The sequence below is a fragment of the Hirundo rustica genome, chromosome 4 (assembly GCF_015227805.2).
Source record: "Hirundo rustica isolate bHirRus1 chromosome 4, bHirRus1.pri.v3, whole genome shotgun sequence".
Lineage (NCBI taxonomy): Eukaryota > Metazoa > Chordata > Aves > Passeriformes > Hirundinidae > Hirundo > Hirundo rustica.
In genome coordinates, this window is record NC_053453.1 from 64,112,181 (window position 1) to 64,136,025 (window position 23,845).

Sequence of the window (23,845 nt, forward strand, 5' to 3'; positions counted from 1 at the left end):
GTCACCATATAATAAGTGGATTGAAACTAAATTTGCACTTCGAAAAAATTTAAGAAAAAAAAAAGGTATGAGAATATTCCCTCACATTTCTCCACAAATTTCTTCTTTAAAATGTGACAAGCAAAGGGCACAGAGATTGAACCTAGAAATGCATTTTTTTTCTGATGATATTATGTACATTTTACTGTATTTACACTGAAGTAAATGAGCAGAAGTCTGAAGAAATTAAACACTTTCGAGTGCTAAAATCAAAACATAAGCATACAATTTTTTAATTTCAGTATTTTAAAGTACAGAAAGTGGAAACTATGAATATCAAATACAAATTTAAACAAAGCCACTTGTTCTCCCCTAGAATAATCCATGTGAACTACTTATAGAAACTTACAAATTTAAAGTAAAATCAGAACAAAATAAATACTGTACATACACTTTCCCTGCCTGCAGGCAAAAGAGGATGGGAAATACTGTTATGAATTGAAAAAAATGCTCTTAAAGCTGCAGCATCCCATTTCCCAGCCAAATACTTAACACAGTAGTGCGTTTCTGTAAAAAGGAAGACACACATACACCGACCCCTACTGAGCAGACAAGCTAATATTTTCAGAAACATTAAGAAGGAAAGATAGAAATTAGACTATGAGAGTAGAAAAAGGAGGAAAAGACAAATGGGCCAGCAAAACATTACTACAAAACTAGTAAATATAGCCAAGAACTAGCCCCGTTTTTTTTTGTTTGTTTTTTTTTTTTTTCAAATTCCGTGTTCGTTTTTTAAAAAAAATTCACCAAAGCATTGGCAGCAATAGACATTTCCCAGCAGAAGTGACAATACATATCAATATAATCTCTTAAAGTGATCCCTTTCATTCCCTTCCCACAGCATGAAACTCTTATGGCTTAATTTATATTAAAAGTAGAAAAAGTCCTTTTTATTCCAAACAGAAATGCAGCCTGTGAAGAACGTGCATCTCCTTATCAGTGCTACTTTCATTTCCCATCCACTGCATGACTTATCATTCATACTCTCCCACAAAGAGGGTTACCAGGGTGGTTTTTTTTGTTGGGTTTATTTTTTGGAAAAATGGATGTTGCAGCTTTTCATCTTGTTTCACGATAAACAGTAAGGCCCTTGGTTCCATTTATAATTCTTCTGTCAAAGAGTAGTGCTGGGCTCACTCAGCCCCAGAACCACAGACAGCTTTTAATGGTCTGGAAGTGTTATGTGAATGACACTCTGGAAAGACAAGGCTTGGGGGTCGTGGTGGGAGTGTGAAGGACAGGTGGGCATGTGGAGCCTAAAGAGGACACCAGTCACTGGGTCATTCTAGTTTCAGTTCTGCTTAGTCTCCACAGCTACCAAAAAGGGGTAGGCAAAATTCTTACCAGCTCCGGCTTTCAAATCCTGCAAAAAAAATTTCAGCACTTGCAACTTTATGATCTTGTGAGTGAAGGTAGCTTATGCCTTAGAGCAAAGCCCAGGGAAAGCTGAAGCGTCTAAAATGTGGTCATGACACTGTGCTCTTACATCTCTACCAAAGGTAACAGAAGCACCTCAACCACCAAAAATAATAAAAAAATCAAAACCCCAACCCCTCCCCCAGGTGATCAGAAAACAACAATTTTAACTCCCAACATCTAACCCTTCCAAAATTCTTTCTAAGAATGAATTAATGTAGAGTATTATAGGTTGCATAGGTAATCTACCTCAGAGGTCAACAAAGGCTACCCTGTAGCCAGGGTTTATCAGCAAGTATAGTAGGAGAAGAAAAGGGAAAGTTGCTGGAAGAGTCTTTGATATAGTTTCTAGGTGGTCTTTCCATTTTCATGTTTGTTTCTTTTTTTGCTATTGTAGGAATATGAGAACTTTAGAGAGTTGGAAAATCCCTACAACATTTCATTTCTTATTGTTCTGCAACAACAACAATTTTTTTTTAAAAAAAAAAAAGAGTTTTACGCCAAATGCAAGTTCTCTGACTTTTCAAAAAAAGATTATCCTTGAAAACAAGTTCCCATAGCAGGTGTAATTTGCTGTTGTCCAGACAGTGTTTCCTACTCCCTCCCTCTTCCACCCCAAGTGAGACAGCAAGGAAAAAAACTGGGCTTTTTCTCTCCACTACAACAACACAAGGTTCAGTCCATCCACACGAAGATTGGTGCAGACGTGATTTCAGCTAGAACACAATAAATATATCTCTACATACAAGTACACAAAACAAGTGAGGTCACCACATCCTCTTCATGAGCTACCAGGAGATTTTTTTTGTTTTCTCTTTGTTGTTTTTGTTTGTAATACTGCTCAACATGGCAATTTCTTCTGAATTACTTGTTCTGAGTTGGAACATCAGATTTAATTTCTGCTGGAAGCATGGATATTTGAAGAAAATGGGAATGAACCTCTGCCTGTTGACAGCCTGTGAAGAGACTACTACATAAATTCATAACAGTGGAGAGCCACTTGGAAAAAAAAAAAAAGCTAGAAAATTAGGTAAAGGAACGGATAAAACCAAGAAGAATTATATATATGGGTCCAGCCATATCTATGTTTCAACAGTAAGATACAGATAAATAGCATGGATAGTCAGAAAAGAGACTTTGCATAAATCAATCACATGTACAACAAAGCATACTCTGTATTTTAAAATTCCTTACTCCAGATTCTATTCTGGCATACTTTTACTTCAGATAAAAATCTGTCTTTAAGGAGAGCAAACTCATTCTTTATTCTGCTCTGAATCCGATTGCTGCCCTAAACCAGAATTTTCTATCATTAGAAATTGTACAGCCAGCAGGAAGGAAACAGTTTGGTTCGATAGGCTAAAGCTACAACAGCTTCCAAAGCCTGGCATGCATTAATCCATCTGCTCGTTTAAATGAAGAGAAAATTTATATGCGTATATTATTTTAACTAATATGGACAACATAGTTTATTTCTTTGACTTACTTTGGTGAGAACATATTAGAAGATAGTTAAAATATTCTCTTTTAACTATTTCCATCTAGAAAACATAGCACCTGAGAACAGCAAGTCCTTATAGTCATTTTCAGCACCTGTAGAATACTTTTTAGCTTATCTTCTGCTTTTTGAAATCCTTGACTACCTCCATTCCCAATATTCTAAAGGTTGATAACTTGTGTTAAATTAAAAAAAAAATAAAAAGACTAAAAACTTTAGTTTTGTGAAACATTAATTAGCAAACAAAAAAAAAGCTTAAAAATTCATCCATGCAAGTCACAAAACAAGTCAAGTCGTCATAATGTAAAAGTAGGGCTTCAAAAAACACTCCTAAACTGTAATTTTCAAGCTCCAGACAAAGTAAAGCTAAGAAAGCTACCTGACTTTTTTGCAGTGGCATTATATTTTGATGTGTCTCCATTTAGAAACAGGATAACATAGTGCTAACTGGTTCTGACCCTGCAGCAATAAAGAACACCTGACATCAGAACTATTTCCACAAATTTCTAAAGGCATTCATAATCTAGCCTAAATAAAAATAACTCTGCACAAAGATTCTGGAAAATAAAACTGACTTTGTTTTTAAACCACAAGAGAAAATTATTCCAGTATAGGATATGGAGGAAGGAAAAATTGGTGTGGAAAATTAAAATCAAGGTTTGTGGAAAATTAAAACCAGGCTTGATGACCTGGACAGCTATGCGGGAGTATTTTTACTCTCACCATTCAAAAAAAATCCCAAAAAACAAACCCCAACCAACCAACAATATTGTTGTCACTACCATATTAATGCTTACATTTCGGCTGGACCCGGCAAAATGCCCTTTTTCCAGAATCAAGTAAAAGTATTCCCCCTTCTGCCTTCATCCCCGTCCCTCAAAAGTTAAATATTTAATTTTATATTACAGAAAAATACAGATTTTAAATCAAAATTATTTACAATAATTCAGAATTGGCATTTGCTATCAGTTCTGTATGAAGCCTGACACAAATGATCCTTCTGATACCAGTAAGCTACTTAAATGCTTATATATATGGACCAGTTAAGACTTTGATTTTGCTGTCTTGCCCAGCTTTGAAAGCAACACATGTTCTCCTGCTTTCATGACTCTCCAGTAAAATGTGTTTAACATACAATAACAACTTTAATGCTTCTTCCATGCTACATTAAGTAAAACGCCAAATCTTTTGACTGCAATGTGTATCTTATGAGTTATTTGAGAGCAAGTGCTCTGAAGAAATATTTATCTAAACTGATGTCCCTGTTCCTCCAAAAGATATATTGGGTCTTCCTCCTTTGTACCAACTCTGAAACAACTTGAATTTGTACAAATACAATTTCAGGGAGTCTTTTAACAGAAGAAAACCATCACAGGTGGATCATCAGGAGAAAAATATGTACTCAGATTTGGAGGAAAGAGCTGCAGTTTAAAACAAGTTAGCTACTGGACTGACATAAGAAAATTCTTGTCTTTAGGAGTCTCTTCTAGTCCATTAAATAAATAAATCTGATATTAAAAAGGACAGGTCAAAAAATAGTCAAGCTGGCAGAGAATAAGCAACTTGCAAGTCAACAGAAGCCCAGCCAACAGCTTACAAAAAGCAGGAAAAAAAATAAAAAGATTCCTTATGCCTTAATTTAAAAAATAATTAATAATGCATCTCACCCCTATTTAAGACTATAACCTGAATATCAAATTTAGGAGTCCAGACTAATCACAATTAATGTGGCTCTCCACTGCACCAAACACACATTATCAAAACAATTTAAAACTTTCACATTATTAAATCTAAATTAATAACCCCCCCCACAGAAAAAGTCTTCCAAATAAATAGTTTCTTAAATGAATTTTAAAGTTGTGAAAAATCTATCAGAAATAAATTATTGATAAACCACCTTCATCATCTTCCCCTCATTAATTTAGGTCAGAAACTACCAGCAACAAATGATATTCAAGCCCTGATGAGAGACTATTTCTCACAGTCCATGTCTCTCTGAAGATTTCCCCGTTCCCGTATGGTTATTGCTGAGCAGGTGTGGCACAGTGAAAATGCAGCATTGGGTTGGGTTTTTTTTTTTTGTGTGTGTGGGTTTTTTGTTTTTGTTTTTTTTTCTTTTTTTTTTTTTTTTTTTTTTCTTTCTTTCGTTCATCAGGCAGTGTTTTCTATGGTACATGCAAGTCTGCTTCAAGCAGAGGAATAACAGCAGCTCCAGGCTCTGTTGCCCTCAATACTGGTCTGTGTAGGAAAGACAGCAGTAGTAGAAGTAGCAGCTACATTAAACAAAGAAGCGTGCATGGCCATTCCGGTTCAGCTTCAGGATCTTCCCAAGGCGCTGTTTAGCAGTTGCCATTCCTTTCTTTGGACGTTTGCCTGAAAAACCCAAGCAGGGACTTCAGTCAGGAACTTCAAAATGAATTTTAATCATTCTAGAATAACGGTGAAAGCCAGCTTTCGAGCTGAAGCGGGCAAAATTTTCATCAGAATCAGTTCGAAAAACAAAGAGGGAATCAGAACAGTTAAAAAAAACAACCCCGAGAACTGTTTTCCTTGAACTCTGGCTAGAATTATCACAAATAAAATGAATATATTATTTACAAATATTTCCAGTCTATGAAGGGTGTAGTAGGGGAGAATGTAAACTGAGCTTCCTGAATTTTACTCAAGTTATTCCCTCGAGTGAATTACAGAATATAAAGCAGAAGCTAAAACCTACATAGTATGCTCATCAGACTACTTCTGAAGGGTTAGAGTTTCTAAAACCTTCATTGCAATAAGCAAATGCGACTCAGGCCAGTTAGATCTCTCTTAATTCCACCTCCCCATATTCTGTGCCAAAACGTTGAGTGTCCACAGCGTGCTCACTGCCTATTTTTCCCCAAGGTCTAATCCTGTCCTTTACCTAGTTTGTGCTTTCAGCCTTTTACCTCCCTCCCCCGGCCCGCTCTGGCAAGGGGATGGAGATCAGCGTTACCTTTAGTTGCCTGGTTGCTGATAGGGGGTGGATTTGATGCCGGCCTCTTTGTTGGGTGCAGTGGGACAGACAAGGACGTTTCACCGTAAGGCCTGTCAGGGCTAAGGCTGCCGTCACTCAGCTGACAATCTGCTTGCATCAGGCTGGAATCTCGCGTATATTTGCCATGCTGAAAACTCAAGCTGCTGCTGTGGACTAGGCTTCTGTTTTCCTGAACCTTAAGACTGCCTTCTGATGCACCCTCCTTCTTGATATATTTTTGAGTTTTATTTGCATCCTAGTATGGAAATGAGAAGAAAACATGTTCAAGTTAGCAGCTTCAGGCTACAGGTTCACTCCGATTTTTCTGATTATACTACTGTGTCTTTGAAACAGGTATTTCTGTTCCACCAGTATCTGGTCATTTTATGAGCCACCATTTCTTTTAGAATAGATACTTCTTAAAGATAACATACTACACAGTCTCTGTGCAAGCTTTTCCATATGCACCTAAGGGCAATGCTACACTTTAAGTACACACACTAATGTACTCAATTCCTCTACTTTTTGTTTTCAGTTTGCAGTGAGCAAAACAAATGCAATTGTTCTTGATTAAGCCAGCCACTATAGCAAGTCATACCATGATCAATGACGACTTTAATAGGTAATTTGTTTTCAATATTCAGCTGGTGAAAGAATAAATCCTAAATTTGGAATTACAAACTGTAAAGGAGCACCATGTAGTCAGATATTCTTACAAAGCAAACACCACAAAGCATGCAGTTAAAAACAGTGCTATTTAATGGCCGTAGTTTTGCAACTTTAGTTATTCTCGTTAATTAATTATTCTAATTCTTCTAACACAGACAAGTTCAGAAATATATTTAAAGTTCACAGTGTAGAAAAGCTCAGAGTGTAAGACACACAGCCTTTCATACCTTGCTGTATTCCATGTGGACATCAGAAAACAAAAATATTCCTGACTGCTAGCTGTTGCAATCTATCAGTTTAGCAGTACCAATTTCCTAAGCAAGAAACTTTGCTATACACACTATCAACATGTTCCACTTGCTCTGATTTTCTGGTTGGGAATAATAATGAATAAGCAACAAAGTGCTTCCCCAGTTAGAATTAACAAAAATTCACACATTTTTAATGCAGTACTTTTTTACTTTTCAAGATTGCCCTGAACACCTTAATACTAAGCATTATGAGAGAGAATAATTTGAAAGGAAAAATCCCAAAACAACAGTGAAAAAATGCATGACAAAAATAACCCAGTTACCAGAACCAGAAGTATCTGTCAGATACGCAATATGTAAAGACCTGTCCACCATGCCTTCAGAATTTAAAATTTCATGATCTCTTCTCCTATAAAAATGTGTTCAATATGTTCTAAGTATTACTTTACCTGAGGGCTAATCCTCGAAGCTTCATTCAGGTGTCTAGTCCATGCTGAAGTTCCCAAGTCTCCTTCCTCTTCCTTCACAGACATACCTAAAGAGAAGTTCAACAAGCTTAAATTTTAATACTTTCAATCTAGCCTTAACTTTCCCATTCTTGTAAGAATGCCACAAAACTTTTAGATGGAAATATTTAGAAGGGGTATTCTGATGACAAGCTAAGTTTGTCCTGGTTTTCAGAAGCAGTATTTACTTTTTATAGGAAAAAACCAACAACAAAGCAAAACCACAAAATACACCTTTTTAAATGTCAGTCTGATTTATTTAAATGCTACTAATCTAATAACTACAAATGTAAAAATGTAACTTTAAGTGATTATTCTGAGCACCATGTCCAAAAGCAGGGAGCTGCAGTATCCTCAGTTCAGACACCTACCACATTCTATGGTTTTGTGGCTCTGAGACGGCTGTCTGTCTTTATGCCGACTCCTGGGGTAGCTTCTGTGTTCCTGAAGAGAGGTTCTTTTATTTGTGCAGTCTGTGCTTTGAGTGTGACCTGGTAAACATGTAGTATAGTGCAATCCTGCCATAGAAAGCATGCCCTGAATAGCTTCTTCTTCTGTACTTGTCGAGGTAGGACATTCCCTAGGAAAATCAAGGGAATAGTAAGCAGCTCAAAACAGAACCCTTTGAATGACTGATTTTTAGATTGCTATAAAGGAGAACCATAAATAAATGCTAAAAGGTCTAACAGTTTACAAGAAGTGCCCACAATGTGCTTACTTTTTACTGGGAGTTTCATTTCTGGATGGCTTCTGGGTGTTTTGACAAAGGTCTCTTGTGACCTTAGATTCCTCTTTGAAATTTGATGTTACTTCCTGCTTCTCTTCATCACCTGAGCTTTCTGACTCCTCTGTGGAGGAATCCTTCTGCTGAAACAAGAGGAAACAGTATGCAGAATCGTCACCAGACCTCTTAAGTGGAGACTCTACCTTAGTTTATACTAAATAAAGAATTCAAAACCTTCAAGGTTGAACTTTTTTGATACTCACAGTATCCAGAATGCAGGTAATCTGAATACAGCAGCTGAGATAAGTTCAAATTTTGTAATACTGATAAGTACATGTTCCACAATACAGAAAGCATCTCCAAAACCCAGTTTTTACAAAGCACCACACATATTACACCATACTCCAATCACTGCATCCTCCTTAATAAGAGCATTAATTATTCTTATCTTCAATATTCAAAGTACATTAAAAAAATACAGAAGTATGGCTCCAAGCAGCAGACAGAATTGATGCCTATTATATATAACAGGACATATTCTGCCCCAGAAAACTGCTTCTGGTTCCTGCTCTCACAAAAATATAACTTTCAACAGCACCATCTCTGATGAATGACAGATGCTCTCAGGTAAATCCAGAAGACAGCAGGAACAGAGACACAACAGCTGTTGCCCCTCTTACAGAGGCATTTTCATGAATGAAAGAGCTTTTCAGCTCCTGCTGAGATTACAGCTTGTATGGGCAGGAGCTTCTCAAAGGTGGAGCAACCATATGTGACTCAATATGCCTTTACAGGAAGCAAGGGCTGCAGTACATATGTTCCATCTTGGTAATTCAGACTAATCTATTTTCAACAAGTACAGAGAACATCACAATTATTTTTTTCAAGCTAAGGAATATATGTGACAAGGAACAGAAGCTTTGAAAACAGAAGATCAGAACATGGAGGAGTCATAATCTTTCAAGACTGACACACCATTATCCCCATCATCAAAAACAGAACTGGAATGAATGAAGAGCCTTTTATCACCAAGAGGTTTTTTATACAATAGTTTCATTCACACGAGCAGATTCCTTATCTTTGACCCTTAGAAAGTGACACAAATGGGCAATTAAATGATAACTATGAAACTAGTGTTAGTAATAAAGGTATTATTTTGTTAAGAACCTCTTCAGTACCATATAAAGACATTTAAAGGATTTACAAGTGCTAGTAAGAGAATTAATTTTGGATATGTCATTCCAAAAGACAAATTTCAACATGCAGAAAAGTTACCCCATTAGATACTATTAGAAATTAAAAAGCAGGAGAATATGGAAAGAACTAAGAGAGTAAGTATAGCATAAATATAAAGCATTCACTCATTTACAAAGTCATGCAAAACTGGCTATATTCTCCTGTGAAGATGAAATGTATCACTTGAGTAACTACTGATTCTGTGTCTTAGAAAATGAAACCTGAGCCAAAATTGCTGGCAATGCAGTTTAGGAAACCAGAAGAAACTACACCATGAAGGTTCCTATCACTTACTTCAACATTTAGATTAGGTAATGATGAAATACAGCAAGTATCAAAAAAAAAAAAAAAAATCTTGACTATCATGAAAAAAGTAGGAATTTGAAGACTTCTTGGAAAGTCATACAATAGGCTGATAACTGAAAGAAAGATGAAGGCCTTCCAGAAGCATGAAACAAAAAACTGAGGTAATCACTTCACCTTACTGCTACCCAATAAAAATTTAAATTCCTAAGTACAAACCCAGGAAGAATTGGGTCTGCACTTAGGAATAAGTGCAAATGAAATAAGAATTGAAATACTTATAGACATATACACACATTTCTAAATTCTAGAAGTTGTATTAAAAAATATGTTTGTAAATATCTATACATATGTGTGCATTCATACTTTATTTAATTCTGAGGAGATCACCACAATCTGGACCCTCAAATGGAGGATTCCCATCTATTCCCAATAGTCTAAATCCCTGAACAGGATTTAGCTACTTCAGGTTGTTTATAAAAATGAATGTGTGTAAGATTGTTTCCTATTAACCATGCTCTAAAATGAAACTGTGTGGTAAAGACTCATAATTCAAATGATGAAATTTAGACTTGTTATTAAAGAAATAAATAAAGGAACTAGGATCTGACTTTTCTCAGACTTCGCTTGTTCCAGAGCAGGGCCCATCCTCTGCCAGTCCCACCTCAATGACAAAGAAGGTAAAATTTGGAAAGACAGCACATCTTATCTTTTTCTCAACACTAGAATAAATGAAGAATGAAGCACCATATTGTTTCAGATATTAATGTGAACAAGAATTAAATACTTTGTTATTACTGCCTTAACACAAACTTTGATCAGATAAATCTGAAGTACGTAAGCAAAATTACACTTAATTGCTTCATTAATTTCTGAGACTTTTTTCTGGATGTACCTGTGTAGTGCAATCAGGCTCAGATTCTTCTGAATCAGAAATATCAGAGTACTCTGAGGATCCATTCCTGAGTTCTGATTTCACACTTTCAAAGAACACTGCAGAGAGAAGAATTAAAATAGAAGATACAACATTTACTAGGTTAATATTTAACAATTATGTTTGAAGCAAAACCCAAGAAGCACATATTTCATTTTTAAGTCTGTAAACAAAGGCAAATGCACCCACAGATCTTGTTCATGAGTTTGCTTAGGACGACAGTGAGTGGCCCAATGCTGACCAATGGACTCCTCAAGCAATTGAGCAGATGAAGACAGGAAATCAGGTGCAGCAGGAGTTTATATTTCTTCCTTCCCATAGAGCACCCACCCCAGAGATGGCACCTTAGGCAGTTTCTGCTTTTTTGTACAGGCTGGAGTCAGAGCAGTTCTCACCAGCATGTACCCTAAAAAGACTGCATTTGTCCCAAAGCTCCACAAGCAGGAAACACATTTCTAAGTGCTTGGATTCCAAGGCTCAAGGCCAGGGAGCTGTCTGCATACCTGTGTCAAGGCTGCTGGCAAAAATCTTGATTAAGTACAAATTCGTTAAAGATGACAACGTGCAGGTAGCACAAGATTTTGAAGAAGAGCAAAATGGGGTTAAAAAATGATGACTGAGTGTCAAGAAAATAGAGTCTAAAAAAGAAACATCACTTTAAAAGTATTTATAGTTTCATACAAAACAATGCTGAAAGCAAAGCTGCAGTAATCGGAAATTAACTCTAGAATGAAGACAAGTAAAATTGAAATATTGGTTTGTTTTCAGCATATTTTTGTATGAAACCACAAAGAAGAACATAATTCTTCCTCACTATAATTATGCAAGAATAAAGGATGTACCTGTAACTATGTATACGCTACAATTCTCGTTGAGGTTTGCTCCTATTGAAGACTGTGGCAAAGATCACAATTAGGCATCAAATATATTTCAATTTCAAGGGATATTATTGATTTCTAATTATCACTGCACAGTGATAATTACTTTTAGAGTCAGAAGAAAGCTAACATAAGACTTGTCATCAGAAAATGAGTAAATTGAACAGCTGGGACCAAAAGTTTAGGTTGTCTTCTTTAGTTTAAGATAGTATTAGAACGAACCATGAGGAATAACCAAGCACATTAAATAAGCAACACCACTCTATAGGAAATTAAGCTATATAAAGTAATCTAAACCGGTAACAATAAAATTAATGTTTTTAATTACTGCATCTCGAAACAACCCAAGGGATTTCTGACGATAACTCATGCCGTTGGCTCATTTCAAAAAGGCAATTAAGATTCTAGGATAAGCAACAGCATGAACAATACAGAAAATATGATTTTTAGAGATCAAAAGAATCTTCCTTTAGACTACTGTCTTTTCCAAGAAAATATACGGCTCTGTATGCCTCCAGAGACAAGGAGGAATATTCCCAAAATCGGTGAATGAGAGTAGCCATTATCTGTGAGATCAGGCTAAGACATTGTGAATTAAGAAAAATCTCAAACCACCTTCCCTTAATCCACACAAAGTACCTTGCTCAGTTAAGGACAGCACTTGATCTTTGTCCCTCTACTAACACGGGGTCACCATTTAAAACCAGGATCTCGGCATGACACAAAGCGAGATGGAGCTTGTTCTGTTTAAAGGCATCTGTCTGTGGACATTCCTCTTGGCCTCAGTCCCAGTAAGAACAATGGAAGTTGGCAGCTGTTATAGGAACAGGTAGTTCCTCTTCTGGAATTCTCTGTGGACAATGCCCTTCCCCCTCTCTCTCTAGGGTCTCAGTTAAGGTAGAATAATCACACACAGGTAACAGGGAAGTCTGAAGATGCTCAATGTTCAGTTAAAAATATCAGCAAGAGTCCTGAGTACTCAATTTTTGGAAGAAAAATCTCAACATTCACTTCCAGTTTTAAGTACATTTAATACATTTGGATACTCACTGCCATATTCATTCTGTATCAAATAAGAGCAATGATTTTGAAGAAAAGTTACCGTTTCTCTGTATAATTTAATCTTTGATTCAAGTGTAAAATTTAGTTTGGTTTACTTAGTTTAATTTTGGAAGTGGAAAACCACTACAGTAAGCCTTCACTCAACAAGCTGTTTGCCCTGTTTCAAGAAAACTCGAGAGGGAATTCTTTCATGTGCAGGTTTTCTAATACTGTCCTCTGTGATATCTGGAAGCACAGTCAACAGGGATTATCATTTGCTTTGTTAATGAAAATAATTAAATATTTTATTCATGCTGACAGCAGAGTCAAATGTTATAGACTTTTGTGCAGGAAACTAAGTCTCCAGAGGAGTCTTATCATCTTTTAAATGCTGACTTCAGTTTCCTAGTACACACTTTCTGAGCCCTTTTAAGCTGTACTGTGAAAGGATGTGATTATAATTAAGCAGAGAGCTGAACAGCTACGTCAAGGTAATTCTATCTGCACACAGATAGTGCTATTAAAGTAGGCATTGGCAACAGGCATTCAATATTGACACTTTATTAATACACTGCAATCATCACTGCTGAATACCTGGGAGGAGGGCTTGAGGCTACCAAAAGACCAAAAAAGATTAGTTCCTAGTGAAGGGTCATTTAACTCCACTGGTTACCTAAATTCTTTCCTAACCTTACAGATTACAAAGGCTGAATGTATAAGATTTTATTAATTTTAAATTATGTCTTATAACTTGTGTGGAATAAAGCAATTCATTAGTAAAACATACAAATTTGTATGATCAACTATGAAATTGGCAAACTGAACAGAAAAAGTAAAATATAAGAGAGATTTAAAATTAGCTACCAATTATGATCTTTCATTCTCTACAGTGAAATGATGTGATGAGCTTTTCACAATGAGGTATATTTTGGTTTTAAAAACAAAATCAATTCAGCATTCTTACACCATGAAGCAGACCTAGAGTAACAAATACTCATCAAAAACACTAGTTAAATCTCCACTGTGAAAAATGCTGTCCATAGCATTCAAGACAACACTAACATAAAAATGTGTTTTACTTTTCATCTCTATCCTGTTAGCTTCTCCAGTAGACAGATAACATTTAAAATATTTAAATATTTAAAATGTGTAACTTCTAATACTACTCCTCGGATTTATTTATCCTTTTTATACTTAGTCTGACTGAAATATTACAAACAGTAGTTAGGCCCTCATTGAGACAATCAAAATGTTCATCTGATAGGACTTGGAGACAATCTTACTGTTCAGTGGTTTCTGGGTATCTGCATTCCCTTCTCCTTCAAATCCTGAGGGCTGGTCTTCTACCTTAACAGCTGTCTTTTTCGACCTTGTCCTGTCATCTTCATCTTCACTGTCTGCTGTGTAAAGACTTCGATCTGTAAATGGACGTCTCTCATCTCTTCTCACAAGAAGAAAAATAAGTCAGTTTTTACTCTTAAAAACCTGAAGCAATTGTTTTCCTTTCATTATTTATAACACACTCTCAAGATATGACAGTAATATTCTCTTATGCTCATCTCTTCATTCTGAATTGTAGGTATTTCCATTTACTTCCTATATAACTGTCATTTCCATAAAGATGCAAAGTTTAACACCAGAGTACTTTTAATGAGAAGCACTCTTATAGATGGACACAAACCAGCTTTTTCAGAACCTACTGAGCACGTGAATGAAATGCTGTAACAAAGGAACATGCAAAGAATCCCTTCCTCTTGACTCCCTAACTGTGGCTCCACTAGGGGACAGCAGACACAGACATTCCTTCTGTATTCCTAACCTGACTCTTACTGGTAAGAAGTTAAGAAGCTCTACAAATAGAAATATGAACAACTAGCATACTCCAGACCATAATAACGAGGAAAAAGTATCCACAAGCAATCCTTTATACCTAATGATTCTTCCATTCGACAGCAGAAGGCGAAGATCATTGTCTTTTGTTCTCCATTCAGGTACTGTAGAAGAAGGCTGAAAGGGCTTGTTAAACCTCCCATTCAGTTTTGAGCTTGAGATATCCTAAAGAAGTAAAAGCAATTTTGATTATTGTTTATTCTTATGAACTCAATTGTTTTTTCTGCACTCTGTAAAAGATTAAATTCACTTCTAGGATGGCTACCACCTGGATAACCAACTGAAAAAAGCTCAAACAAAACATGTTTGGATGTAAAGGAGATGACTGCACCTTCTCCTTCCTTGAATCATCTATACTCTCCTGAAGCACCTGAAACAAATACAACTTTCCTAAAATACTTTCATGCTTCCCTTGGAGAAATACCAACAGCAAGCCAGAAGCTGGGCTTGGAAATGCTACAGCAACTGCTGGATTGGGTATGTACTCCCCAATGTTAGTATCTCAGAACTGATTTAAGGAACACAAAACATCAGTAATGGAAAGTAACCTGCCTTAAGCAGAACTTCCTAGCCTAGAGCAATTTACATTTGACATATACTCAAACAGTCTATCTTTATCTCACATGACAAAGAGTTCTAGTCTGTACTCTTACGCATCCATAAACCACTGTCCTTTCAACAGACATTACAAAACGACTCTGGTTTTGTTTTCCCTTGCACGTAACTTAATACTTGCCTCTTCCCACGGCGACATCTCCAGCCTTTTCAGCACCTCCCTAGTGTGGAGTTCCAGGATGTCCAGATTAGAAGGAGTTTTGGTAGCATGGTCTCGCAGCTTCCTCACCCTTCGTCTGGAGTGGTGAGGGGAAGCTGTTTCATGCGAAGATCGTGAAGTCGGAGACACACCAAGAATTCCCTGAGTTTTAACTAATTTGCTGTTTTCCTCCTGTAATTAAAAGCACTTTTCAGAATACTCTCAGAGGAATAAATCCACATATTTAAGTGCTGCTTCTTATTCATCTAATTAAATATAAATTATGTAAGGAAAACTGACAGACCTTTTAGAGAAATAACTACATGTTTCATTTGGATTTGATGTACAAAGTTAGGGTCTAGTGCACCCCTTTCTGATTTAAGGCTTTTATGCTATTCCAAAAGAATAATGCCACCAAAACATGTGGCTTTATTCAGGAATGTAGCACAGGGAAGACATGTATTGTACACAACAGATCATATCCCCTCAGGTCCATTCTCTTCACATGGAAATGTGACAATTTTTCCAGAATCAATAACCAGTGAAGAATAAAGGAGCAAAACACTGATATGGGAAAGAAGAAAAAAAGAAAGGGAAGTCCTCCTGCACTGACTATATAGCACACAGACACAAAACAGAAGTGAAGGTTACAACTGGACCAGAACTAACTAACAAGTAGATAGAAGAATGGAATATGCACAGAATATTAAATTAAAGTCTTTAACAACACAAAAATAATTATTTTAAGTAGTTATAAGTAACTACACTTTAGTAGTTTTAAGTAACTACATTTTAGAAATACTAACCTACAAATAATTTTACCATTAAAATCTAAAAATAAACAAAACATACATAAAGGACTCACTATCCATTTTCTTTATCTGAAATACCCATAGCTTAGTATTTCAAACAGTTCTCCTCTTGATGTTCTATTATTAAACGAATGGTAAATCAATTAAAAGGTGAATATGGTCAATCAGAACCATAACTGTGATGGGAGTTCCCTGCTTCAAAGATTTATTTTCTGGAGACTTACATAGGGCTGTCTCTGTTCTTACCTCTACAGAACGAATCACTTTAGAGAGCTCTTTGATGAGATGCCCAGGCCTAATGTTGTCTGGAATTTCAAAGGCATGCTCTGTTACAAGCTGTATGCAAAGAGGGGAAAAAAAAGATATTTAGTTCTTTTTTTCCTTTTTTTTTTTTTTTCCCCCCCAGATAAAAGCAGAAATAGTCTTAAATAAACAAAACTACAAGGAAAAAAATAAAAGAAAAAACAGACTCATTTCTGTAGTAATGACCACAAACTGCCAGGACTGATACATACACACAGTAGCTTCCATTCCAAGCTTTAGTAGACAGCAGATATCTTCCAATGTCTCCAAGAATCCAAAGAAGAGATAACACAAAGCCATACTGACAGTCACTTAATTTTTTTTTTTTTATCCTCAGTACAGTAATCACCTTTTTTCCCTTTACCCTGGTCAGTATAGAGTAATATTTCTGACATTCATTAGAGTCACGACTTTAAAAACACCTTAAGACTAAGGGAAATTCACCATGACAAAAATTTAATCTCAAGAGCAAATCAAGAATAATCATGGGTAATCAAGATGCAGATTTTGACATCTTCCTGACAACCAATTCTAAAAAATTACCTTCTTAGCTTATTTAAAATCTATCAGGTTGAAAAATGCAACTCAGAAAAAAACCCTAATCCTTACAAAAAACATAGAAAGCCGTAAGAGTTTATGTTCCCTTTAATCCTCTGAAACCGCATCAGAGACAGATTTCATATATATACACACATAACAGAAGTCCAAACACTCTACAGTTAGATTTAGCAAAAAATATTTCATATGGAGTTTAAATGCCCCTCAGAACAGTTCTAGTTAGAATCAAACAGATAAAACATCACTTAACACACAGGCTAGAATGACCGACACGAATTCCTGTTATCAACTATTCAAATGGAAAAACATCCCAAACGCTTTCAGTTACCCACACTTCTAAAATGAGATTCAGCAGCAAAATGATTTCTAGAAGCAATTCAATACTCTGTGTGCATTTCATTGGACCTGGCTTCCTCTCAGTCTTTAAAATGAATGCTTTCTCCCCCTCCCAAAAAAACTCCCAACACCAACATATAATCACGGTATGATTACTCATTTCAGTGCCCCTAATTCTACAGGGAAGATTAAATCACCTGCTATTATTTACCATTGTTCATTCTTTGAATGTATCATACTTCTATGCATTCACCCTGGAGAAAAAAGCAGCTCTGTCACTAAACTGTGTAATTTTTCCATCAAGTTACTGGTCATTTTAGGACCATTCAACTCTTCCTACTTCCCTCTCTCAAAAGAGGATGAGTTTGAAATTCTCTAGAAGATGGCACAAAACAATCCTCTAAGATGATTCACCTATGTTGAAAAGACACGCTCCATGACACAAACGCGAAAGCTCTTGAGAGGGGTTCTCATTTGAGGAGCATGCATTTGCCATTTTTCAGTCACTGTCTTGAAATCCTCAGCATGAGCAGATCAAGCAGCAAGGTATAAAGCTCCTCTCGTCCCCACCTGCCTCTAACTCCAAACCTATCGCACACATGGCCTGCTGCACAGGAAGACTGCCTCAAGGATGAAGCAGTAGCCAGAAAAGATGGATGCAAGGATGAAACAGCATAGCTGGTGGACAGCAGACAACACTGTGGCTAAATCACTGATGCTCTGCGCCTCCCTTACAAATGAGTAAGTCTGTTCATCCAGGATTTGGGAATACTCACAAGTCTCATTAATCAGCATTCAGAATACAGCAAGTGCAATTGATCTTTCTTCCCCAGATAAGAAGAAAACTTATCACATTCCACATGAATCAAAATACTTAATGACCTACTACACAAATGCTACAATACTACACTACAGCAATCTAGAAAAAAGGAACTTGAATCCAATTTCAAACCAAAGTAAGGATTTATATAGGCTATGCTTGATCTCAGTTCAGTAGCCTGATCACTTGGCTTGCTTATTATCCATGCCAGAGATGCAGAGACGGCTTAGATTCACGTGTGGTTTAACAGCTTAGACCTAACATCCTGTAAACACTGCCACATTGCTTGCTAACAAGTGTTCACCTAGAACAGCAGAGACCAAGAGACGATGGAGAACCAACTCAGAGGGCCAGCAGAGCTTCATCTGGGATCAGGAATGCTACACAGGCTGGACCCCAGCACATTCCACACAGTAAAACCACTTCTGAATTTGGACCTTATGCTCACTTCCACAGAGCTCATACTGCTAGATGCAGCATTGTGCAATTATCATACATGTTGCATAGTTAGTACTCTTTGAAGTAGAAGCTGTGAGCAGAAAGAGATCTCAAAGAGCCCGTCCAAGTCTGGCTTGCAATAAGGCAACATCACAGGCAGCAACAAACTAGGATTAACACCCTCAGTCAGAACCAAACTGCCTGTCAGTGAATAGCACTTCCCAAGGAGCACTGGTTGCAAGGGAGCTTTTTAGCACAGGCACATGAAAAAACACATGGAATTAGACCAGATCCAGTTCTGTGCCAAAACAAACAAGCTTTCCTGGAGAGAAGAGCCCAGGAAAGCCATCACTGATGGCATACTTATGATTTTACAAGGGTCAATCAGTGTTGAGTAAGGACAGTATTCAGTTGACATTAATATTCCTCAATCTGAGCCTAAACCGACTCCTCAGCAGCTATAGCTGAAATGTGCTTTCCACACCACTGACATGCATGCAAACTGCTGAACACCATGGCATTCCATCCCTGCACTGCCTCAGACTAGGATTAATTGACCATATAAACACATTTCTTAGAAAAAGACCCACCTTATCCTCTGGCATTCTTATCCCATCCTGAGGTACAGCAAGATTCTACTTCCATCAGCCGCAATACTTGAGCTTATTAAATTGTCTAATAAACTTTATTATCATCATGGAATATAAAATTGTCATTATGATTCTTCCCCAAATCAGCAGTATAAACTTTTGATTGACTTTTTCAGTACTCATTAACAGATAAAAATAATCTTAAACTATAAAAGGGCACAGACCTTCACGAAGTTCTAAATCAAAACAGAGCTCACCAAAATAGCATGCAAAATCACTCATACTTACTTCTTTTTTCATCCATAATTTTAAAGCAGTGAGTAAAGCCTTCACTCCTTGCACTAAATAGCTTGGAGGCTGGAAACCATCTTCCCTCAGTTCTAAAAAGGATGCAGAAACCAATTTAGAAACATATCAAGAGGGAAAACAATAGAATGATACCTACCCTTCAGCCAATACAGTTGCCATTGTGCAAGAGCACAGTAAAGGAAAAATTGGGCAAGCAAATGAAACATGGCATCCTGCATTTATGTGCATACTGTAACAACAAGAATGACCACCAAAAAAAAAAAAAAAAAAAATCTAACCCTAAAGTGATTCTACATAAAACCTCCTTTTTTAAATTTATTCTTGTATGAATTAGAGTTAGTTTACAAAATGCTAAAGGTCATTTAGGGAAAAAGAACCCAGATCTAAAATACAGAACAAAAAATAACATTTGAGGAAAAAAATCACTTCTATTTCATTGAGAAATATTTTAGTCAAAGGGGACCAGCAGGATGTGGGATGTATCTCTAAATTAGAATTTGCATTGCTTATCCCCATACATATGCAAAAGGCTCAGACTAGCATACTTCCACTTCCCAAACATTTTTTGCCACCCTTCCAATTATCACAGTTCTCCCTCACATGGTTTACATCATTTTTACTCCCAAAATCAAAGGGACAGGGGGTGGAAAACACTGCTTCAGAAGCTTCTCTTCTTAGGGAAGCTGGTGTTCCCAACTGATTGCAATTCTTTTTATTCTCTCATTTGCTTCATGAGGGTAAAAAAAAGAAAAGAAGAATCCTCCATAAACAGACAAAAGTAGATTAAAACCTCTCCTCATGTTCCTTACAAATATTTCCACTTGTCAATAGCAAGTGGATCAACACTAAACCACTTGGCTCATTTTATTCCCTTAAAAGAATACACTACTAAAACACCATTCTTATGGATAATGTATTAGGAAGCTGGCAGAAAAAGGAAGGTTCTGTGAGGAAACAGCTGTTCTTCTCTCAAAGACCTCCTACTTGTCAGAGGGTATGAGAGGTACTGACAGCAGCAATCTTCCTGCCCATTAGCTGACTCAGTTAATAAAATTTTAAGAATACAGTGGAGTACCACAGGCTGAATTTTTTAGGCACAACAGAAAAAACTGCATGAACTAAAAGTAATTCAAATTAATGAGTACATCATACATTAACAACAGCACACATTGCCTATTTTGAAACTCCAAGAATTAAGAAAAATATTTAGGTGAATGCAATAATACATATCATGAAACACTTTCTGCCAATGAAAAGTCAAAATTAAAATGTTTGTGACCCTGTTACCAATTTATAAAAAGAAGCAGAAGAACATGCTGTGCTGATTTTGCTTACTGACCTGAATTTCGTAAAAAGTACTGATAACAGCTGGACATCACCATTACCCCATGAAACCAAACTTGTATCATCCTTTATTTATAAAACAATGGATTCTGACTAGCAAACACCTAATTCATATGAGTCTTGAGACCAAAATCAAATATAAATTTCACCCTAGCCATGGAAACACCAATTTTTATTTTTATAGTGTTTATAGGTCAGAGCATTGCTCAGTGACAAAACATCTGCTAAACCAAAGAATAAACATAACATGAGAATAAGCTTTACAGCCCTTCCCCAAGACACAAACCACAAGAGGCTCCTAGCCTATGAACCCAAGGAGCCATGGGACAAAAAGGGGAGAGGGAAGAGTGGGATGAACACACAGCTTAATAGGTAGCTAGATCTTAAAGAAGCGTACATGTTCCACTGCTTTTCCAGCAGGAATACAGTTCCTATGGTTTCTGATGAGCTTGTAAACATTAAATATGCATGAGTGAGACAAACCAAAGCTGTCAAGATAAAAATACTCTTTTTGGAAGGAAAAGTTTTCTGCAAGTTTGTTCTGTTTGGTAAGATTTCTGTGTTGCTCTACGGTCACCTCGAGACTTTAAATGTTCATTTAGGAATCAAGGGTTGTTCAATGCTTTAATCTGTTGAAAGGAGAAGAGATAATTTTCAATAATTTGTAACTGTTTCCACATTAGAAAAAGTTACATGGGATTCTGATCTCTTCCAAAATCGAAATTTAATTCAGCAGCCTCCTCTGAAGGTTGACTTCTGTTCTTCGAAATACATCATATTATTAAGATTAAACAGAGCAGGCAGAGTGCAAGATACTTGTAAAAAGAAGGTGAAGTCCGATAGGCACTCTATCAAACACAAATATACATGGGTACAAATATAGAATTAAGGAATGGATGAGGAAGTTTGGAGAACAGCAACTATTAAGAACTGGAGGTGGTTGAGACACCTCTTGGATAAACACTAACATATGTGATTTTAACACAGCTCATAGGAACCGATGCATCTTTTCTACAAAAGCCCTCACAGACATCTTTCCTTTCACAACCAGGAGCAGAGGACAACAGGCATCATGACTGGAAAGGTCAAAGAAAATTGTAGAAATGCAAGAAAACTTCTTTGTTTGGCTGTGAGGCCACCAAGAAGAAACCCATAGATATAAAACGGTGGGATCATTTCATTGAACTATTTGCTCAAAGTAAAGGCTATGTCAAAGGATATGCAAAGATCTTAAATTATATGAAAGAAGACTGGGAGAAAAAACTGATGCCACAGTCCTTTATCACTTAAGAGAAAAAGAATTATAAAAGCAGACACATGTGCATCTCTTAAAACAAAACAAGCATTACCTTTCAATGTTTCCAGTAAGTTTTTGGCCACAAACCAACAGATGGCTTCAAAGAAAGGAAATTTGAAAAGATCCGGGGTTTTTAGCCTCTTCTCCATTTCATAACACCTGAATAAATGCAAATATTACAAAACATTAACGGTTTAATTATCAAATTCATTATTCAACTATGTAATCATTCAAATTGACACAATGTCCAAAATAAAATGAAATAAAATAACCATGGCCATGATAAATAAAAGAAGTCAAGTACCACATAGTTAGACCACAGACAAGATTGAACTCTGGTCTCATTCAGGCTCTGACCTTATCAAGTTTGACTGCGGCACTTCTAAGAATAAAGTTGGACTTCATAAAACTAGGATACAAACCCAATGTGTGATCTTTTAACAGATGGAATTTTATCGGGATTCCACTGTAATAAATAAAAACAATATGTTTAGAAGACAGCTCTACATCTTGGACAAAAACTAAATATAGCTGCCCTTAGAGCAATGCTGACTTGAGGATGCTCATTTCAACTCTGTGTCGCACACCTGGGCTTCCTTAGTTTTGTTTGACTCACTTATACTAATCTCCAAAGTAGAATTTTTTCTTTTTTTTCTCCTTTTAGTCACTTAAATTCTTGCACAGCCTTCATTTTGCTTTTGAAACAAACTTTGCAGAAGTAAAGTAAGAGAATGTGCTTGATACAATCTAACTGAAAATGCCACTATTGTCTGTTAGAGAGCCTGTACCAATTTGATCCTGGTTAAGCGCATGAAGAAAAACCTCTATAAAAAGAATATCCTACTTACTGGGGAACGAGTACAGGAAGAGCTGAGACTAACCTGAGCTGCATGCCAATGTTGAGGTTGTGCAAAAAATTTCCTCCAAAAGCCATACAATCCTGAGATGTGAGCACAGCGTGAATCCAGCCTGAAATGACAGATTGTGAAACTTAATACAGACGTATGAATTATTCTAAGACTGTTTTTAAATACGCATATAAGTAAAAATGCTGTTCCTGAAAGGAAAAAAAGCAAACAGATTTGTATTCTGTGCTAGGAACAAGTAATCTAAACTTTAACAACATGTAAACTACTGTTTTTCAGAAATCTCGTTGAGCTGCAGTTTTCTGAAATAATTAAGCTTAAAACATTTATCAGTGGGAGAGGCGGTGAGGATACAAAGCCAACTTTTCAAGTAAAAATTCCAAAGGTTTTCACTCCAATCCACAAATATAAACAACTCAGGAGGGGAAAAATATACTGAACAAAAGATCAAGTCATAAAAATAAAATTGTATGCCTTTCAATATTTACAAGTTGCTTACAGTAACTGGGTTGTTTGCACAACATAAAGTCATTCAGCAATACTGAAGCTTCTCAAACAGGAATTCAGAAGTGGTCCCATAAATTATTCTAAATACAGTCATTCTAAGCCAAGTGAAATTATGATCAGCTTAAAACTCAGTCTAGACACGCTATAAAGTTCGTCACATAATTGAAATATTGTCCTTATGAAATCCACTATTCAACATGGTAGAGCATGGCCAACATTATGCTACCAATCTAGCTAATTACTACTGGATAATATCAACTAAGTATACAAAAGAACACATTACATGAGCTTCCTGATTAAAAACAGTTATCTGTGAAATTTATACTGTGGAGCTTTAGTGTAAGTAAACTACAAGTAGACTTTCTCTGTCAAGATCTTTTTTCTGATTCTGCATGCCTACAGATATCTTTGACACAAGGTGAGTTGGCCAGACATTTGCAGATTACTTCATGGTTTCATTGAGTGTAGGCACGATGGACAAACACAGGAAGCTTCCCAATCTGAGGAAATATCAGACCAAATCACAAACAA

The 23,845-nt window shown here is 36.4% G+C and overlaps 1 protein-coding gene across 2 annotated transcripts in view; it reads right to left on the reverse strand.

Moving 5' to 3' along the window:
* Positions 1-75: 75 nt before the first annotated feature.
* Positions 76-23,845, reverse strand: part of KDM7A (lysine demethylase 7A) — a 61,905-nt gene continuing 38,135 nt past the window's right edge. Inside the window, exons 8-20 of one of the 2 annotated variants that reach the window (XM_040061963.2) lie at positions 22,823-22,910; positions 21,994-22,100; positions 19,280-19,371; positions 16,193-16,282; positions 15,117-15,326; positions 14,421-14,545; positions 13,774-13,931; positions 10,533-10,630; positions 8,093-8,241; positions 7,746-7,954; positions 7,318-7,403; positions 5,928-6,204; positions 76-5,326 (exon numbers count right to left, since the gene is read on the reverse strand). In XM_040061963.2, the coding sequence (XP_039917897.1) occupies positions 5,232-5,326; positions 5,928-6,204; positions 7,318-7,403; positions 7,746-7,954; positions 8,093-8,241; positions 10,533-10,630; positions 13,774-13,931; positions 14,421-14,545; positions 15,117-15,326; positions 16,193-16,282; positions 19,280-19,371; positions 21,994-22,100; positions 22,823-22,910 (1,784 nt within the window). In that variant the 3' untranslated portion in view covers positions 76-5,231. The remainder of the gene's footprint in view (positions 5,327-5,927; positions 6,205-7,317; positions 7,404-7,745; positions 7,955-8,092; positions 8,242-10,532; positions 10,631-13,773; positions 13,932-14,420; positions 14,546-15,116; positions 15,327-16,192; positions 16,283-19,279; positions 19,372-21,993; positions 22,101-22,822; positions 22,911-23,845) is intronic. The other variant, XM_040061964.2, reaches the window with a different exon arrangement.